General features: G+C 59.9%; 1 protein-coding gene across 16 annotated transcripts in view; it reads right to left on the bottom strand.

Moving 5' to 3' along the window:
* Positions 1-17645, bottom strand: part of ANK1 (ankyrin 1) — a 56482-nt gene that overhangs the window by 2975 nt on the left and 35862 nt on the right. For 5 of the 16 annotated variants that reach the window (XM_051640956.1, XM_051640961.1, XM_051640965.1 and 2 more), the window contains 36 exons: positions 17200-17298; positions 16780-16878; positions 16137-16334; positions 15956-16054; positions 15557-15655; positions 15215-15313; positions 14833-15030; positions 14571-14669; positions 14384-14482; positions 13294-13491; positions 12980-13078; positions 12486-12584; positions 12146-12244; positions 11949-12041; positions 11685-11757; positions 11290-11313; positions 10527-10629; positions 10097-10244; positions 9780-9877; positions 9466-9690; positions 9030-9184; positions 8653-8864; positions 8339-8543; positions 8056-8152; positions 7452-7680; positions 7155-7280; positions 6949-7068; positions 6658-6742; positions 6327-6401; positions 5908-6039; positions 5583-5729; positions 3407-3959; positions 2516-2774; positions 1230-1313; positions 801-968; positions 390-511 (listed from right to left, as the gene is read on the bottom strand). In XM_051640956.1, the coding sequence (XP_051496916.1) occupies positions 413-511; positions 801-968; positions 1230-1313; positions 2516-2774; positions 3407-3959; positions 5583-5729; positions 5908-6039; positions 6327-6401; positions 6658-6742; positions 6949-7068; positions 7155-7280; positions 7452-7680; positions 8056-8152; positions 8339-8543; positions 8653-8864; positions 9030-9184; positions 9466-9690; positions 9780-9877; positions 10097-10244; positions 10527-10629; positions 11290-11313; positions 11685-11757; positions 11949-12041; positions 12146-12244; positions 12486-12584; positions 12980-13078; positions 13294-13491; positions 14384-14482; positions 14571-14669; positions 14833-15030; positions 15215-15313; positions 15557-15655; positions 15956-16054; positions 16137-16334; positions 16780-16878; positions 17200-17298 (5094 nt within the window). In that variant the 3' untranslated portion in view covers positions 390-412. The other 11 variants (XM_051640958.1, XM_051640962.1, XM_051640968.1 and 8 more) reach the window with 10 other exon arrangements.

Here is a 17645-nt window from a genome sequence, read left to right on the forward strand (position 1 = left end):
GGGATGGTCTAGACCTCACACTGGTAATAAATGGAAGAAAGATCCTGGGCCAAGAACAGTCCCATCCTCAACCCCTACAAGCATAATGTTTCTGCAACTCTCCTTCATCCCTGCAACCTGCCAGGGCCTGCACCCCCGCTCCTGGCCACAGGAGCTGCCGCAGCCCTCACTGCCGCCCTCTCCTGCCACCAGGAGGGCTGTCAGCAGCAGCCAGAGCCCGGCGGGACCGGGACTCCCCGCACCGAGCTGCAGCACAGCAACCCCTTTCCGCAGGCCGAGAGCTGGGCACAGCCCTGACACTTTCCCTAGAAGGATGTGCATGACCAGCAGCTCAGTGCAGGCAGCAGGACGGGGAGGCGGGACAGAAGGAAGAGCAAAGGTGGGGTTACCTCAAAAGAGGCCATTTGAGGGGTCACTGCTTCCCCCTTTTCAGGCTGGCTCGTTTCACTATTTGAGCCCCCATCCTGCCCCCAGAGACCTCCGGTTTCGGGACACGCACTCGCATCTCCTCCTGAGGAAGCCACAGGGGCAGGAAGCAGGACATCACCCAGGTGAACAGACAGACATACAGAAGAGGACAGGAGAGGGAAAGGCAGAGTCAGTTGGCAGAAGACACTGAGCAAGAAGACTGCTGTAGTAGGCAAGAGCTGCCCCTGGAAGCCTTAGAGGGGAACCAGGAGAGGAGAGCAGGGCAGAAGAAAGGACAGAGGGTAACAGAGCCCAGAGCCTGTGAGTCCTGCAGAGGCAATGCTGGTCCCAGACAGGGTGTCAGCAAGGCAGAATTATGAGCCACACCCTACCTTGGTCCCCAGACCGTCCTGGTGTAGGATGGAGTATTTAATGAAGTGATCCTCCTCAGTCTCCAGGTCTTGGGGTTCCTTCAGGGAGCCCTCCAGAATCAGCTCCTCCTGCTCCTGCCTGTCACCCATGTCACCAGGGTGCAGCTGCCGCACCACCTTCCGGATGACCTGTGGAGATCCGCAGAGCTGGGCGTCACAGCGAGCCCTGGGGCACGGTGCCTCATTCCTCACCCAGTCTGGCCATGAGCTGCCCCTGGGGTGCAGCCTGTCCCATCCCTAGGGTCTGGCCAGAGAAGTGCCCTGATCGTAACTGAAGATGGCAGGACACGGGTGCCCTGCATGGGCCCCTGGGCTGCAGGGAGGAGCAAGGCAGAGGGGAGAGAAGGGCTGCAGCGTGCCCTTGCCAACACCATGCCCTTGATCACTCACCGTCTTGGTGATTATATTGCCTTGATCATCTGTGAACTGCTCTTCAGTCACCTGCTCCCCAGGGAGATGAAGGACTTCATTCCCCTGCAGCAAAAGGAGGGACTTCAGGGTATTTCAGGGGGTGAGGGGAGCCCCTTTACAGGCAGAACAGTACACCTGGCACACACCCCACAGCTTCTGCCTCCCACCCTGCCCCATCCCTTCACTGCTCTCCACTGCATCTGCCCCCGAACTGGTCTTTGCTCCCTGCTCGTTACCTTCACAAGAACACGCCGGCGGACAACCCTGGTGGAGAGAACCTCCTCGTCATCCGCCAGCCCTGGGCTCTCCCCGAGCTCCTTGTCCAGCTCACGGTGGGCGTGTTTGAGCAGGAAGCGGACAGAGCCCCTGATGATGTGCATGACATTCTGGCAGCTGACCAGGAAGAAGGCCAGCAGCACCAGGGCAATCAGCAGCTGGGCCAGGAGAGCCCACATCCCGCCCCACGCTCAGAGCCCAGCCATGCTGCCCGGGCAGCCCTGTGGCTCTGCAGCACTGCTGAAACCCAAGCTGCCGTGGCTCAGCTGGCTGTGGGCGGCGAGAAGGCAGCAGGCAGGTGGGGCGTCCTCTGCACTCCAAGTCATGGGGCCAGGACTGCGACAGCCCTGCCTGTCCCCAGCCAGGCAGTAATGGGGACAGCCCTGTCCCCCTTCTCTGCCAGCTCACCAACAACTCCTCTTCCTGGCCGTGGAGGGAGGGCAGCGTGCAGTTCTCTGTCACAGGACAAATGAGGCCCCTGGCAGGAGCCAGAAATTCTGGGTGTCATGGGAATCACACGTGACTTGGGGGACACACACTGCAGAGCTGAGCAACCACCTCCGAGCACAGCAGTGCTGCTGTGATGGCTGTGCCTGCCCTGGCCTGGGAAAAGTGCTTGCCCTCACCTTGTACCTGCCTGCTCTATATGATTGTGGCAGGATGCCCACCACCCAGCCTGGCCCCCAGACCAGCTCTATATCTGGCTCCAGCGGGCTGTTGGGCCATAAGCCAGGGCAGATACTCAATAAGGAAGCTGGCAGAGAGGCTGACTGGGTTATAATTGGAGACCAAGAGCTCAGGTATCACGCACAGCAGGCTATTCTGGACTGAGAGGCACCCCCAAGGGCAGGGGGCAGGAAGTGTGCCAAGAGACTCATGCCTCCACTAGGACCTGGTCTGTCCTGCTGGCCTTGTGGCAGTCTCAGGAAAGGGCTCTCCATAGGGTCTACACCTCCTGCAGAGCTGTGTCACCCTGCTCTTACCCTCACCTGCCCAAAGAAGCAGCTGTCTGCCTCCTCCTGACAGCTGCCCGTGGGGTGCTGGGACTGCCAGTCACTGTCCTCTGCGGAGCTGACCCGCATCAGCTCCACGGCCGGCACCAGGACCTGCTCTTGCTCCTGGCCTTGTGCCCCGGAGGCTGTGGTGTGCGTTGGGAGCAGCCTTCGGGTGACCCCCTCCTGCCAGGAGCCCGCTGTCAGGTCCTGTAGGCAGGAGATAAAGGAGCCTTCTGCATTCCAGTCCCTCAGCCTGGGCACCGGAGAGGGACAGGGACAGGGAGAGAGAGACAGAGAGAGAGAGGCAGTCAGCTTTGCCATGGAGTGCTGCATCCCAAGCACCAGCTGAGCTCCGGCGGGCGTGCCTGCGCAGCCTGCAGCCCACCGGGTGCTGCCGGGCGCCCGGCACAAGCAGCACACGACACAGATGCACAAAGGGCTCAGGCCTCCTCCCTGCCACGCTCCCTGCCCACCCCACAGTCTCACGGCCTGGCTGCCAGGGTCTAAGGCAACGCCCTGGAGCATTGCTGGGCTCTGCCATGGACCTTAAGGGACCAGAGCCCTGGGAATGTGGGAGGACGCAACGCAGCCCAGGCTGAGGTGGCTCTGGTGAGCACAACCTACGCACAGGGCCTGGCTTTCTGCCTGGGGTCACTCCCAGATGCTCTGCAAGGAACCCCCAGAGCATCTCCAGAGAGGTGCAAGGCACTTGGCCCAAGGCACTGCTCTGTCTGCTGGGGATGCCCACAGGGGATCCTGAGCTGGAGACCAGCAGAGAAGCAAGCAAAGCTGGGGATCACTGCAGCTGGCCCAGCACAGGGCAATAGCTGGCAAAGCATTTCTGCTCCCCTCCTATGGCCACCCCAGTGCCCCAGGCTACAGTACCTGTCTGTGCTCTTCTCCACAACATGGCTAATGGTAGGTGATGCTGTGATCCTGGCTTGCACCTTCTGCTGAACTGAAACAAAAGAGACTTCACTCTCCAGGTTCTGCTCCCCAGTGCCTGGCTGGCGATCACCGACTGGCATTTTCCCCTCTGGCCTCTGCCCCTCCTCCTGCTCTAGAAGGTCAATCAGGCCATTCATGGCATCTGAGTCCACTGTGTCATCCTCAACCAGGTCCATAGAACCCATGTGGTCTGGGCCATGCGCATCTGCTAGAAGCTGCCCTGGGAACCGGCCTTCACTTGTGGCATCCGAGTCCTCAGCCTTGCTGCACTCCAGAGAGGAGTCCTCAGCAGTCACCAGCGAGGGGGTGAGTCCTGAGGACCACACCTGCATGTCGGACATCTCCATCAGGGCGTCCTGCTCAGTGGCAGCCATGGGGATAGCATCCATGATGGCCACCTCATTCCAGTACTGGTCGGCACACAGCGGGGATGGCAGCGTGTAATGCAGGGAGGCAGGGGACAGCAGCTCGTCCTGCAGCGAAGCGTAACCTACATGGGCAGACAGAGGCAACATCTCCAGCAGCCATCTCAGGCACGCACAAGCGCAGTGGGGCAAGAAAGGCAGCAGTGTCTGGGACAGTGTCTGCCCCAGGGACAGCAATGGTCATGCCACAGACCCAATGGTGTGGCTGAGCTGGGCTGCACCTGCAGCAGCTGCTGCCTCTGCACCATCCCTGCAAGTGCTGCCTTTGCACAGTCCCTGCAAGTGCTGCCATGCCTCCCTCTGAGTCCTGGGGCTAGCCTGGGCTGGCCCCGGGGCTGCCTGCTCCCTGCAGGGAGGACTGGCCTGAGGTTCACATGATGCCCCATCCACACTGCAGGACACAGTGCCCCCTTTGCTATGCTGCTCCATCAGCTCCTGGGTCCCTGCCCACAGCCCTTGTCCAGCATCAGCTGGCTGACAGCCAGGAGTTTAGGTGGCCAAGTTTCACAAGCACTGACTCCCAAAGTCAACCCCTCTCTGTAGGACAGAGAGGCAGACTAGAAGTGGTACCATGAGCAGGGAAGGATGGCCCTGGTACATGTCATGCAACCCTGAGGCCCTGCAGCATGCAGCCAGGGCCCTACCACCCTGTTGGTGTCTCCAGGGCTACAAGCACTTATCATCACCGAGGGCCACGTGCACAGCCCAGGCACACTGACACAGATGACAGCCAAGCCAGGCACTTCCACCCATGCAGGTGGCTTTGCTCAGCCTTTTTCAGCTCTGGGCAGCTAGTTCCTTTTCCACCCCCAGAGATCAGCAGAGAACCCATTCTGTTCCTCAGGCAGCCAATGATTTTTGGCCACAGCCGAGGCATGGGGGACAGCTGGGACCCCCAGCACAAAAAGGGCACCTCTCCTGTGCAGGTTCCTGGCCAGGGCAAGCAGTGCAGGGCCAGAGAGGGAGGGAGAGCAGGGCAGGGCAGGAGGAGAAGGCCTAGGGCAGCCGCCTGCAAGCATGACAGCCGTGAGAGGGGACAGTCCCCGGTGACATGCAGTCGCTGGAGCAGGACGTGGCTCCTGGAGGGCTCAGCTGAGGTGGAGACAGTGGAGACAGGCAGCGGAGGAAGATGAGAGGAGAGGCCAAGATGAGCTCAGAGAACAGATGTGACAAGAAGTGACCCACAGGAGTGCCCGCACCTGACAGCACTAGGTGGCATGTTTGAGAAAGCAGAATAAAGGGAGAGACAGAGAGGGAGAGAGCGATGAGCCAGTGCTGCACAAAGCCCTGTCCCTGCCCGGTGCGACGCAGCTGACCCTGGTGTGTCCCCGCACCCAGGCACACGCTGCCTGGGACCCGGCTAGGTGCAAGGCCACAGCTGGACAACCAGGGCTCTGGGAGCTCCCTGGCCACCACTCAGCTACCAGAGCCACAGGCACCTCTCATGGGCATGTCAGGATGAGGAATGTGTGTCCATCCCACCTGGAGAAGGCAGCATAGCAGGGCTAAACTTCCTGCAGCATAAGCCCCAGTGAACAGGCTGCATCTGTCAGCAATGCCTTGTGCCCACTGAGCTCCTGGTGAGCCACCGGTGCATCCTGGGTGGGCAAGATATCAGCCCAAATCTGTCTGCATGGCCTCTGCCCCCGGGGCCCTCCTGCAGCCTCTGCCAAAAAGCCGGGACTCACCATTCATCTGGGACGGCGAGAGGGAGTAGTCCCTGTCCTGGTACCTCCAGCTGCCCTTCAGGCTGCGGCTCTGTCGGCCAGAGCCCTCCAGCATCTGGACAATCTCACCACGGTCGATGTTCCTCAGCGCTGTGTACAGATTCTCCACTGCAGGGAGAAGCCAGTGTCAGCAAATTGGTCACTGGCAGAACACAGCCATGCCCAGACACCCTTCTGGTGGGCAGGCCTGTGTGAACCAGCAGCGTAAAGCCAGCCAGTGACCCCAGAGGTGTGCACTGCCAGCCCTGTCACCTCCACACTTGTAACAGGCACCACTGATACTCACTCTTGACACTCTTGCCCTCGCGGCTGACCCAGAGGTTAAGCAAGGCCATGCTCTGCTCCAGCAGGGAGTTGGGGTTCTCCCCACGTATCCTGTTGATGTCCTCTGCCCCAAACTGCAGCTCACGTGCCAACTCTGGGGGAGACACCACATCTCAGCATCACACTCACCAGCACCCACCACCAGCTCCTGTGCCAAAAAGGCTAAGGCTGTTGTGAAAGGCTAAGCCAGTCCTACAGGGGGCCCTGTGTCACATACAGCTGAGAATGGCAGAACACGAAGGAGCTGGGACAGCTCCAGGCTGGCTGTGACCAGCACAGCAGTGTCTCTTGCTAAGGAAAAGCAGCATGTTTCCAGTCTTCCCGAGTCTCAGCTCTCCGAGGAGCACTGTGCATCCTCAGAGCCAAGAGGTGTGGACTCACCAGCCCAGCTGAGGCCCAGCTGTTCTGCTATGTCGACCATCTTCTGGTCTGCTTTGTCCGTGCTGCTCAGGGAACCTGGAGGAAAAGAGGGAGTCACTGCTTCAGCTGCACAGGGCCCTGCACTGGGGTGGGGAGGGGAAAGGGGTGCTGGCTGTGGGGGTCAGCTCCGTAGGCAAGGCACTGCTCTGCAGGCAGGACCAAGGAAACCCTCAGGGAAAGGGAAATTGCCGTGAAAGCAAGTACAACAGGGTCAGCCTGGCCTTTCCAGCAGGATTGAGCACCCCAAGCAGAGGTGGTGAGTGCGTTTGAGCAGTCCCAGCAGGCTACGTACCAAAACTGGTCTCACTTAGGATGCTGTATCGCTCCCGCAGAGACAATGGCGTCAATGTCCTCCTCCGCTCCTCACTGCCGCTTCCCTGTGAGAGTGGGGACAAACCAAGGGGTCACCAGCTTGAAAAGAAGGCAGCAGCTCTGCCCTGGCACCATTGCTTCTCCCACAGCCGCAGAGTGGCATGGCATGGCTGCGCTGAGCAGCTGAGGAAGAAATGCCGGCAGCAGGGGCTGTCACCTGGGGATTGGCCCCCACTGCCCCTCCCAGAGGTGTCAGAGACCCGGCACTGACCTTGGTGCAGGGTGGTATGCTGATGTTCAGGTGGCAGAGCACATGCTGGAGGTCCTCGTATTTCATGGCCTTGCGCAAGAAGGACAGGGAGCCGCTGGCTTCCCGGCTGCTGTCCCGAACCTGAGCACCGAGAGCCCGGTTAGGTGGCCCAGGACAGGGCAGGCACAGGGTCTCCAGCTGCAGCCCAGCCCTGCACCTGCCATTACCTTGATGGGGATGGCAAGACGATTCTCCCGGAAGGACTGGAAGAGGAAGGTGCGGGGCTGAGTGGCCTTCTTGACAGGCACCAAGTTCCCTGAGAGCTCGACATGCAAAGGCATCCCCTCTACCACCTGGCAGGGAACAGAAAACAGGCTCAGACCCTGTGCAGAGCTACTTCTGCTGCCCTGGACAGAGCAGGTAATCTCAGCTCTCCTCCATGGGCCCCTCCACTAGCATCAGTCTCCCCTGGCTTGGGCAGCCCTCTCCCTGCTGCCCCACCATGCACACTGCTGGGGACAAACCTCAATGTCCCTGCTGCGGGCCACCTCAGTGAAGTTTTCATGCTGCTCTAAAGTCTTGTCAACCTTGTCATCAGTCATGCAGTAGCAGCGCAGCCGGCCTTCCCGTGCATCATTCATCTTGGCAAACACCACGAATTTGGCCATGTAGGGCACACCTGCCAGCTCCTTGTACAGCAGGGTGGCAAACTGCACAGCCTCGGCTGTGCGCGGGCAGTCGGCCAGCCAGAACCTGTGGGGTAGCTGGGTCAGGGCACTGTCAGGCTGGTTCCCCAAGAGACCCAGGAGAGCTGCCACCCCCCCTCAACATCAAACTGCACCACAGAGAGTGCCCAAAGAGCTCTGGGTGCTGGAGAACCCCCATCTGTGATGAGAACACACCCAAGCTAAAAGAATAGTACCTTCCCTCTGCACACCCAGCTTTCAAGAGTGTTTTCTGACATGTGCCAAGGCAGCACAGGGGTCTCAAGGCTGGAGACAGCTGCTCTGAGTGTGGGAATGGAGCAGCACCACAAGGAGTACAGGGGCAGGAGACTCCTCCTGACACAAGCCGCGCTCAAGGAGCATCAGACATCCCCAGATGAGCACCTGCTCACCGAGGACTCACCTGGCAGACACATTGGTAGTAAAGTTAGCACACTCATTTTCATAGATCAGCTTTGTGGTGCCTGTTATGTCTTCCCACTGGGCTTGGGCTGTCCCTCCTGCAGCAGAAATCAAGGGTAAGCACACTGCCTTTCCATAAGCCTGGGGCATGTATGCCCCAAGTGTTTGCTCTATCCGCCACCATTAGCTGTCCTTAGCTCCCAGGAGCTGCATCCCACCGAGGTGGCCCAGCCCATCCCCACCAGAGAGCATGCTTGCCCATGTGCAGGGGTTGGCAGCCTCACCGATCACACTGCAGAGCAGGCGCAGGCTGGTGGTGTCACCCTCACCGCTGTCTCGGGGATTGTCCTTCCAGGAAGGTGGCAGTGGGATGCGGAGGCCGATGGGGCGGTGGAACTTCCTCCGGCGCGGCTCCACCGTGACGATGGGGCTGAAGGTCGCCTGGTTCCCCAGCAGCTTCGTCACCAGCTCGTCAGGCACAGGCTGCGCCTGCGGGTGGCAGGCACATGTGGGCATCAGGGCCAGTTCTCCTGTGCCTGCTGCCTACCTCTGCCTGCAGGAGCCCATCTGGGCCCAGGCCAGGCTCTCCAGGGCTCACCTGCAGGGCCAGCCTGACTTTCTTGGTGACAGCGGTGTCTGGGAAGGTGGCCTGAACCATGGGCACCAGTGTGCTTTTCAAACACCCTCCCTCGGGCCCGATCAGGTCACAGTCCTGGCAAATCCGGGACATGACCACGAAGTAGAGCGGGAAGTCGGTGGTGATGATGCGACAAACCCTCTTCTTCTCCAGCTCCTCCAGGCTCTCCAGCTCTGCAGGGGCAGCACAGGTACCAGTGCTCACACACCAGGCCAGTGGCTGCCACCCACCCACCACCCCCTCCAAGCTGCACAGACCACACTGGGCTCAGCTCCATCCCACCCCCCACCCACCGCAGCCCCATGTGGTGCTGAGCCCCACCAGCCTGGCATGCTCACCCTCATCCATGCCATTGAGCAGCTGGTCCATGTAGGTCTCCTCGTAGCGGCTGCGGTGCTCCTTCCACACAGAGCCGTTCTCGCTGCGCAACACCACCAGCTCGCGGTCCCCACGCCCATACGAGGCAAAGTGTGGGATCTCCACAATGACAGGGCTGCAGACAGCAGAGGAAAGGTGCTTGTACTCATCATGCTGGCCAGGGATTTTCCTACCACAGCACGGCCACTGCTCCGTTATGCTGGAATGAGCCACCCCAGGAACACACTGCACCTGGCCAGAAGTGGGATGTCCCACCACCAGACCCCCAGAAGCATCCATGGGCAGAGGTCTTGCCCCAGCTGGCAGAGACTCCAGAGGAGCCCTGATCCATCCCCAGTCCTGAGGTACAACCCTGGTGTGGGTAAGCCCATCTGGCCTGCTCCTAGCTGTACTCACCTGAGGAATTGGGCACCAGCGGGCCCCAGGGCAATGATCCTGCTGGCCAGACCCTCCTCCTCAGCCAGCGGGGGCGGTGCAGGCAGCTTCTGGGGCTTCACCAGGCGGCAGGTGATGCGGGTCGGCGCGGCACAGGCGCGGGGCGGGATGACCACGCGCAGGCCGTGGTGCCGGCTGCCCCGCATGGAGCCACCACGGGCGTCCACCATGAAGCTCACCAGGAACCTGGCTCGGGCAGAGGTGTGGGCAGGTGGGCACTTTGCAACTGACATGCACAGAAGAGTGTGCACGTACTGCACGGGCTGGGCACTCACCCTGTGTGCACGGGGCTGGCCACTGGGCTGATGTTATCTGAGGTCTCGGTGGCAGGACTGCTGGGGATCAGCGAGTCCTCATCAAACTCCTTGGAGGGCTGTGTAAGGCAGAGAAGAGCATCCATGAGCACACAGTCTTATCTGTGGGTGCTGAGCCTGCCCACTTCTCCACAGGCTCATAACCCATCCTGGGCAGTCCTGTAACCCCTGGGTCCATCTCCACCACCCACTCCACATTTTGGGTTGGTGGTGATGGGGGCACTTCCCAGGCAGGGAATGTTGGGGGGGGGGCATGGCAGGCTGTGTCTCATGCTCACCTCCTGTGGGGACACTGAGGGTGCATGCAGCAGGCTGACTTGCTCGGGTTCTGTCTCCACAGGTCCTACCTGCTCAGTCTCCTCTGCTCTGGTCACCACAGTCTCAGGTGGGACACAGGGGACTTGCAGGACAGCTGGAGACTCCACCCTGGCAGAAGAGGGCAGTGAGAGCCACTGAAGTGGCAGGCCTGGGCCCCTCAGTCCCCAGCCATCCCCCAGGGAATCCTACGGCCACTGAACAAAGGCAAACTCAGCAGCAGCCCCATGCACTGATGCAGGAACAAACTAGCTTTGCCTGCTATGCTAGACAGTGGGGACTGTGAACCATTCCTTGCCCAGGGGTGTCCCTGTCCTTCTGGCATCCCAGCCCAGCATCAGACTAGCTCTGTGCCCTGTACCCACTCCCTCCCCACCATCCAGTGCCTATTACATTTGCTCCAGTGTCGTTGTGGTCACAAACTCCAGCATCTCCCTCTTGCTCTCCTGATGTCTGAGATCGGGTGTCCTGGGCTTTGGTGCAATCAGCTCCTCCTCTGAAACCAAGAGCTGGCTCAGCTTGCAGAGAGGCAGGACCAGGTAGCACAGACATCCAGCCCTTGTCTCCATCCCACCTCAGGGCTGGAGCCAGGGCCAGTCTCTGCTCTCACTGCTGGTCACACACACATGGGAAGGATGTCCTAACACTGCTGAGTGCATCCGTGCACCCCTCTTGGAGGCACGTGCCCAGCCAGGACTGCCTGCTGCCCCAACTAACACCTGCTAAGGAGCTCACCAGGGTATGGCTCTTGCCAGTGCCCTACAGGAAGGAGTCCTACACCTTCCAAAGCCCCAGTGTTGAAGAGGGGACCATAGCAGAACGGAGACCCTCGAGCACTCAGGTTAGTCCCTGCCCTGGCCATCATGGCACAGGGCAGTTGTAGAGGGGCACTGGAGTTTGTCACAGAACCAGGCTCTTGTGCCCACCAGGGACAGGGCCTGGGGTCGACAGGGAGCCAGGGCTGCCCCACAGTGGGGGACGGTCCCTTTCATGCAGTCACACCACAACAAGCAGCACAGACACAGATGGGCAGGGCGATGGCAGGGCCTGCACCAGCCCAGCAGCAGGGCTTAGCAGATGGAGGTGGCGTGTGGATGGTTAGTGGCCATGGGGTGAAATGGGCCATTGAGCTGGGGCAGGGGGACACATTTCATACCCATTACTGTGACATGAGCAGTGCCTGCAAAGTAAGAAGAGGCAAAGGTCAGGTCTTGGTGGGAGGGAGCCGGAGTGGACCAGCTGCAGCTGGGCTGAGAGCTGGTACCACCTGGTGGAGCAGGGCACAGTGGGGACTTTGCACGCCCAAGGGCTCCTGCACACTGGCTCCAGGCACATCCTTCCTGCGTGGTGCAGGGAAGCACCTGAGCCAGGAGGTGCCACCCCAGGAGTCTGCTGGGCTCCCTTCATCCTCTCCGCAAGACCATGGTGGGGCCATACAGCTCCCTCAGCCCAGCCAGCAGGATCCCCAGTGCCTGTCCTGGGGCTGCTGCCTGCCACCCTGGCCCAGCCAGCAGATCTCTTGGGTGATGTGACCCAGCTCCAGCCCCTCACCTTCATCCTCTGACACATCCAGAATCTCGTCTACCGTCTCCGGGAAGCTCATGCGGTGCTTGTCACCGACTGCCTGTGGGAGCAGAGCAGAGTCAGAAAAGACCAGCCCTTGGCTGAGCAGCCCCCAGCAGCCCCCTCCTCATGTCCAGGCTGGGGACCCAACCACCAGCACTGGCCCTGCCTGGGCCCAGCTGACATTTGCCTGGCTCGTCCCAGTCCCAGCCCTCTTCCACGGGGTTCTGATCCCAGTCCCCAGGGTCTCACCGGGATGTCAGTTTCCTCTGTGACAATCTTGAGCACATCTGTGACAGAAATGTAGCCGAGCCGCTTTGCAATGGCCAGGGGAGTGGTGCCATTCTGTGCAAGGCAGAAGCACTGAGTGAGCAGCAGTCACAGGGAAGCCCGAGCAGACGCCTAAGCTCGGCACGGGGAGAGGAGGTGAGGGTGAGCACCATACTCACTGTGCTGATCTCATTGGGAGAGGCCCCATGCTTCAGCAGCAGTGTCACCACGTCCGTGTGGCCCTGCTGTGCTGCCTGGTGCAGAGGGGTGTAGCCCAGCTGCAGAGGAGGGACAAAGGTGCTGCCATCAGTTCTGGGACTCTGATGTCCCAGAAATGCCCCTGGGCCTCATACCGTGTTTCATGCCTGAAGCATGAGGGCAGCTCCCTCTCTCTCCCAGTAAGCAAAGGGCTCTGCAGAACCCAGCACTTGACCAGGGATAGAGGCCAAGCCTTCCCCATCAACCTGCATGCTATTGCCTAGGGCAGAAGGGTCCTTGGAGCGCAGGACATCTCTGTACCTTAGTCTTGGCATTGACATCAGCCTGGTGCTGCAGCAAAAACTTCACCAGCTTGATGTTCCCATAGTGGCTGGCCACATGTAGCGGGGTATAGCCCATCTGAAAGACAAGATCAAGTCTCAGCCTGCCCTCAACAGTATTTCCTGCCCTTTCAGCTTGGGTATGCTCCTCCCATGGGTCAAGCCCCCGTGGATGAAGGCGGGGCAAATGTGCAGGTGCTGCCTGAGAGCTCAGGACCAGGACAGAAGGCACACTGCAGACCACACCATGTTATTCCCTGGGGGTAGAGGGGTGAGCTGCAGGAGCAGGCAAGAGTCATCCCTCCAGGGAGGTGGGAGGAAGAAGAGTTCCCAAGATACAGACATGATACTAAGATTGCCTGTGAGGGGAGAGTCCTGCACAAAGAAAAACAAAAGCAATGCTCCTCCTGGAACAGGCCTAGAGGTAGTTCCCCCACTTTTTTCACCACAGCCAGGGTCAATGCTGGACTTTACCCTGGTTGTTGCATCCACTGTGACTCCATGTTTCACCAGAACATCAGCAACCAGCACATGTCCCTCCTGGGCCACGAGATGGAGAGGAGTCAGGCCACTCTGCAAACAGAATAGGTCTCATCATGGTGATAATGGCATCACTGCAGCTCTGCCAGCATGGACTCTAAGTGTGGTCTCCATCCTGGCAAACTGACCCACACTGTGTTTTCGCCATCACTGACTGCAGGGAGGCACCAGAGCCTGGACTAACCTCCTCTCCTTCTGCCTGCTGGGTTTTTGCCTCCAGCCTGGCAGGATGAACAGGGACAACTTACCTTGTTGCCCAGGTCGCCGTTGGCTTGTTTGGAGAAGAGCAGTGCCACCATGTCTGCATGCCCCTCCTGGGAAGCCAGGTGTAGGGGGGTGACTCCCTGCACAGACTCTGCATTCGCAGAAGCCCCGTACTGCAGCAAACTGCTGGCCACCTCCATCTGGTTCTGCTTGGCTGCAATGTGCAGGGGGGTGTACCCATTCTGCAGAGAGAGAGGCTCATTGCAGTCCTCAGCCCCTTATGAGCAAACCAGCAGGGACAGAAGGTGCCACCTTGCCTCTCCAGGCCAAGCTTGCCCTTCCTAGCTGCCTCCAGAGCTCAGGGGTGAAGGCTCAAACTTAAATCATCTCCCTGACAGCAACCAGCCCTGACACTGAGGTCAAATCTCAGCCAAATCACAACAGGGGTTTCAAAGACCTCCTGGTTCACATTTGACTGGTATCGCTTCTCCTGGAGTTTTCCACACATGAATTTCTACAGCAGCATTCAGCCACCTGGAGCTGTGCAAGGCCAGGGCAGGCAGACACCTCCAGAATGTGTTTGGCTGAGATGTGGAGCAGAACTCAGAACGTGCAGGATGAGTATTTCACGCAGGGACTGCAGAGCAGCTGGCAGCCGGGTGACCACAGAGGCTGGCACCGGTACCAGCGGCAGCCACGGGACGGCTCGGAGGGTGCAGCTTCGGCAAACCAGGTGGAACCCAAGGCTGCTGGTCTGTGCTTTGGGGAGACACTCCCCACGCTCAGGCAGAGCAAGGTGACTCTCACAAGCTTGTGGGTTTTCTGACTCTCTGCCTCACAGCTGCACACAAACACTCGTGTGTGCTTTCCCGAACTGTCAGACCACAGCGCTGCTCCACAGGGCTTGCCAGGGAAATATGTCCCCAAGCAACAGCCACAAGGCCGCCAGTAGGGACTGACCCTGACAATGCCTGTCTGCTGGTGCAAGGGACAGGCATGAAGCGTGGCTGGTAGTGACAGGTCCCTCATACACCCCCGAGTGTCAGGGCTGTGGGGCAAGGCTAGCCCCAGGCTGGCATGCCCTGGACACACCTCACATCCCCACTCTCCCAGGAACACTCAGTCCAGCCTTACCCAGGCTGAGCTGTGTGGGGAGCTCCCCTTGGGAAGCAGCAGCTTGACGATCTCCAGGTTGTTGTGGTGCACAGCCACATGTAGTGGGGTCAGGCCATTCTGCAAAGGAGAAAGGGCACAGATAGGTGAGACAGGGATTCTCCTCGTACCACAAGCCTCCTACCACTGCCACATGAGCAGCACTCACCTTCCCTGCTGCATTGGGATGAGCATCATGAGCCAGAAGCAGCTCTGCCACATCCACCTTCCCATACTTGGCTGCAACGTGGAGAGGGGTAAATCCTTTCTGAGGAGAAAGGCAGTCCATCACGGGGTGTTCAGGGATGAGGAGGAGAGCACTGGCATGTGCTGCAGCACAGGAGGAGGCTGCCCCTCCTGTGATAGGGACACTGTGCCACCAGCCTGTCCAGCCAGGTCACGCCTTCAGGGGCAGTAGCACAGCAGCCTACCTTGGTCATGCAGGTCTGCAGGGCCCCCTTCTCCAGCAGGGCCAGGGCTGTGTCCACATGCCCCTCTCTGGCAGTGATGTGCAGGGGTGTGTGCCCTGCTGTTGTGGCCAGATTGGGGTTGGCGTTGTTCTCTAGCAGCAGTTTGACCATGCCAGTGTGGCCGATGCGTGCAGCACAGTGCAGAGGAGTCTGGTCATCCTGCAAGGGAGGCAGAGAAGCTGTTTTAAGCAGATCTGGACCAGTCCCTTGCTCACCATGCCAAAGGGCACTGCTCCTGCTGTTACACAGCCCCTGACAGGCTAGGCTCTGGGCAGGTGAGAGAAAAGAAAACAGCACCAGCTGTTACCAGAGATGGACTATGATACAGGTTCTCTGCACCTACCTTGGCCTTGGCGTTGGCTTTGGCTTTGTTCTGCAGCAGATACTTTGCCACATCTATGTGCCCAGCTCTGGCTGCCATGTGTAGGGGTGTCTCCACTTTCTGCACCAAGGACAGGATAAAGTGGTGAAGGGTAGGAGGGGATATGCTTTCCTGCAGTCACTCCTCTGCTCTGAGCACAGAAGAGCAGTGCCCACCACCTTTTCTAGCCCCTATTGCTTTCTCCTGCCAGCATGAAGCAGGGGGCACCAAATATTGCTCAGGAGAGCAGAAAGAGCAGGGCTTGGGCAGTCCCCACCTCCTGCCATGCTGAGTTCCCCCAGCCCCAGCCAGAGTGAGACTCACCACATTGGACACATTAGGAGAGGCTCCACGCTGCAGCAGAGTCTTGACGATGGGCAGGTGCCCCATGAAGGCAGCCACGTGCAGGGGAGTCAGGCCGGACTGTGAAGAGAAAGGGGTCAGGAGCCAAGACCGGGGCTGGTGGCCTGGCCAACATCTCTTCCTGTCCCTTGCTCTCCCTCCCCAATGCACAGAGGCAAACTCTGGGTCCCCAGCCTAGCCTGAGCAGCCTGGCAGGTGAGCTGAGGGCAACATGGAGAGCTGCTGCCTCCCCTTCAGTCCCCTTGCCCTGCAGGGAGGAGGCTGTGGGGAGATGCTGCAAGGCTCAACAGGCCCTGAGCTGGCAAGAGCTCTAAACCACAAGGACGAAGGTCCCTGGTGCCTGGGCTGCAGCTCACCCACCTCTGTGACAGCATCAATGGAGGCACCCGTCTTCAGCAGCAGGTCCATCACCCGGATGTGGTTCTTCTTGCAGGCGATATGGAGGGGTGTGAAGCCATTCTGGGGATGGACAGATGGACAGTCATTTGCCAGAACACTGTCCCTCTCCCCTCCCCAGCCTTGCTTGCCCCTCCTCACTCACGAGGGCTCGGGAATTGGGCTTGGCCCCCTTCTCCACCAGCAGCTTGGCCACGCGGTGATGCCCGCAGTGCGCGGCCACGTGCAGCGGTGTGAGGTGGTCCAGGGTGATGTCGTCGATCTCGGCGCTGTACTGCAGGAGCAGCCGCACGCAGTCCAGGTGGTCGCCCTGTGCTGCCATGTGGATCGGCGACAAGCCGTTCTGCAACCGCAGAGCAGGGCCTCAGGGCTGGGCAAGGGCACTGGGCAGCCCACCCAGCCCCTGCCCCACTCCCTGGCCACAGCGCTGGGACAGAAGAGACAGCATGTTCTCTAGGGCTTTACCAGAGAGGAGCCCCAAAGTCCCTCACCAACACTCACAGGGGAGGAATGCAGATGGCAGAGTCTGAAGAGCTGCTGCCATGGGGCAGGCTGTCCCCAGGCCTTCTGCTTCTCAGGGCTGACCCCTTTGAAGCATGCAGCCCTCAGTCAAAGGGCTCCAGCTACGGTCATGGAGGAGGTCAGGAAGCTCCTTGCCCCTTGACAGGTCAAAAACTCAGCCCCAGCCCAGCCACGGATGGCATCCAGCAACTGTGCACAGCCTGTTACCCCCCAGTGCTGCCCTGGGACCTGGCACCAAGGACAGCCCCAACAAGTCCCATGGGTACCTTGGTTTTGGCTTGAATGGGAGCCCCATGGTCCAGCAGGATCTCTGCAATTCGCACGTGTCCATTGCGAGCTGCACAGTGGAGAGGGGTCAGCTCATCCTGGCAAGAGAGAAGGGTTCACAGGCTCAGTGTGGGCAAGGAAGCGCCAGGCTCCCTTCAGGCAGGACAGTAACAGGGATATTTGACTTGTTTGCAAAAGAAGGTGAAATTGGGTCTGCCTTCGGCCCCCAGGGCACACCACTGTGGCCATGCAGCCTCCTCTCATCTCTACATGCACCAGCAAAACACCTGGTCCATCTCCTTACTGCACCACAGACCTTTGCTCATACCCCCAGTGAGACGTTCTCAGGGTATGCACCAGGCAGTGCAGCACAGCAGAGCTCAGGAGGGGACTTGCTGGTGATTCAGAAATGGTCTCACCTTGGTCCTTGTCTCTATCTGGGCGCCGCGGTCCAGCAGCAGCCGCACCATGATGATGTTTCCCCGGCGGGAGGCGATGTGCAGGGGTGTGATCCCATTCTGGCAGAAGGAACAGCAGACTGTTAAGAGGGAGAAGTCCCCTCTCTTTCCCCCATGGGGCTGCAAGGAGGCATGGGTCAAGCAAAGGAGACACGGCAGGGGAGAGCTAAATCCCTGCCGGAGTTTGTGCAGGGGAACAGCTTATTTCGCAGGGCTGGGAGAGAGGAAAAGCACCTGCTCCTGTCTGCAGCTAAAGGCTGTGGGCAGAAGCTGTATAGAGCTCACAGGCAAGTGCCAGCTCTTGGATTTGGCTGTGCCCAAGGGGCCAGAAGAGGCACACCAACTGCCTATAAGCTCTGCCCGCCAGCAACAGCAACAGCTTTCCCTCAGCCTGGACAAAAGGTCCC

Source organism: Apus apus, chromosome 26 (assembly GCF_020740795.1).
Source record: "Apus apus isolate bApuApu2 chromosome 26, bApuApu2.pri.cur, whole genome shotgun sequence".
Lineage (NCBI taxonomy): Eukaryota > Metazoa > Chordata > Aves > Apodiformes > Apodidae > Apus > Apus apus.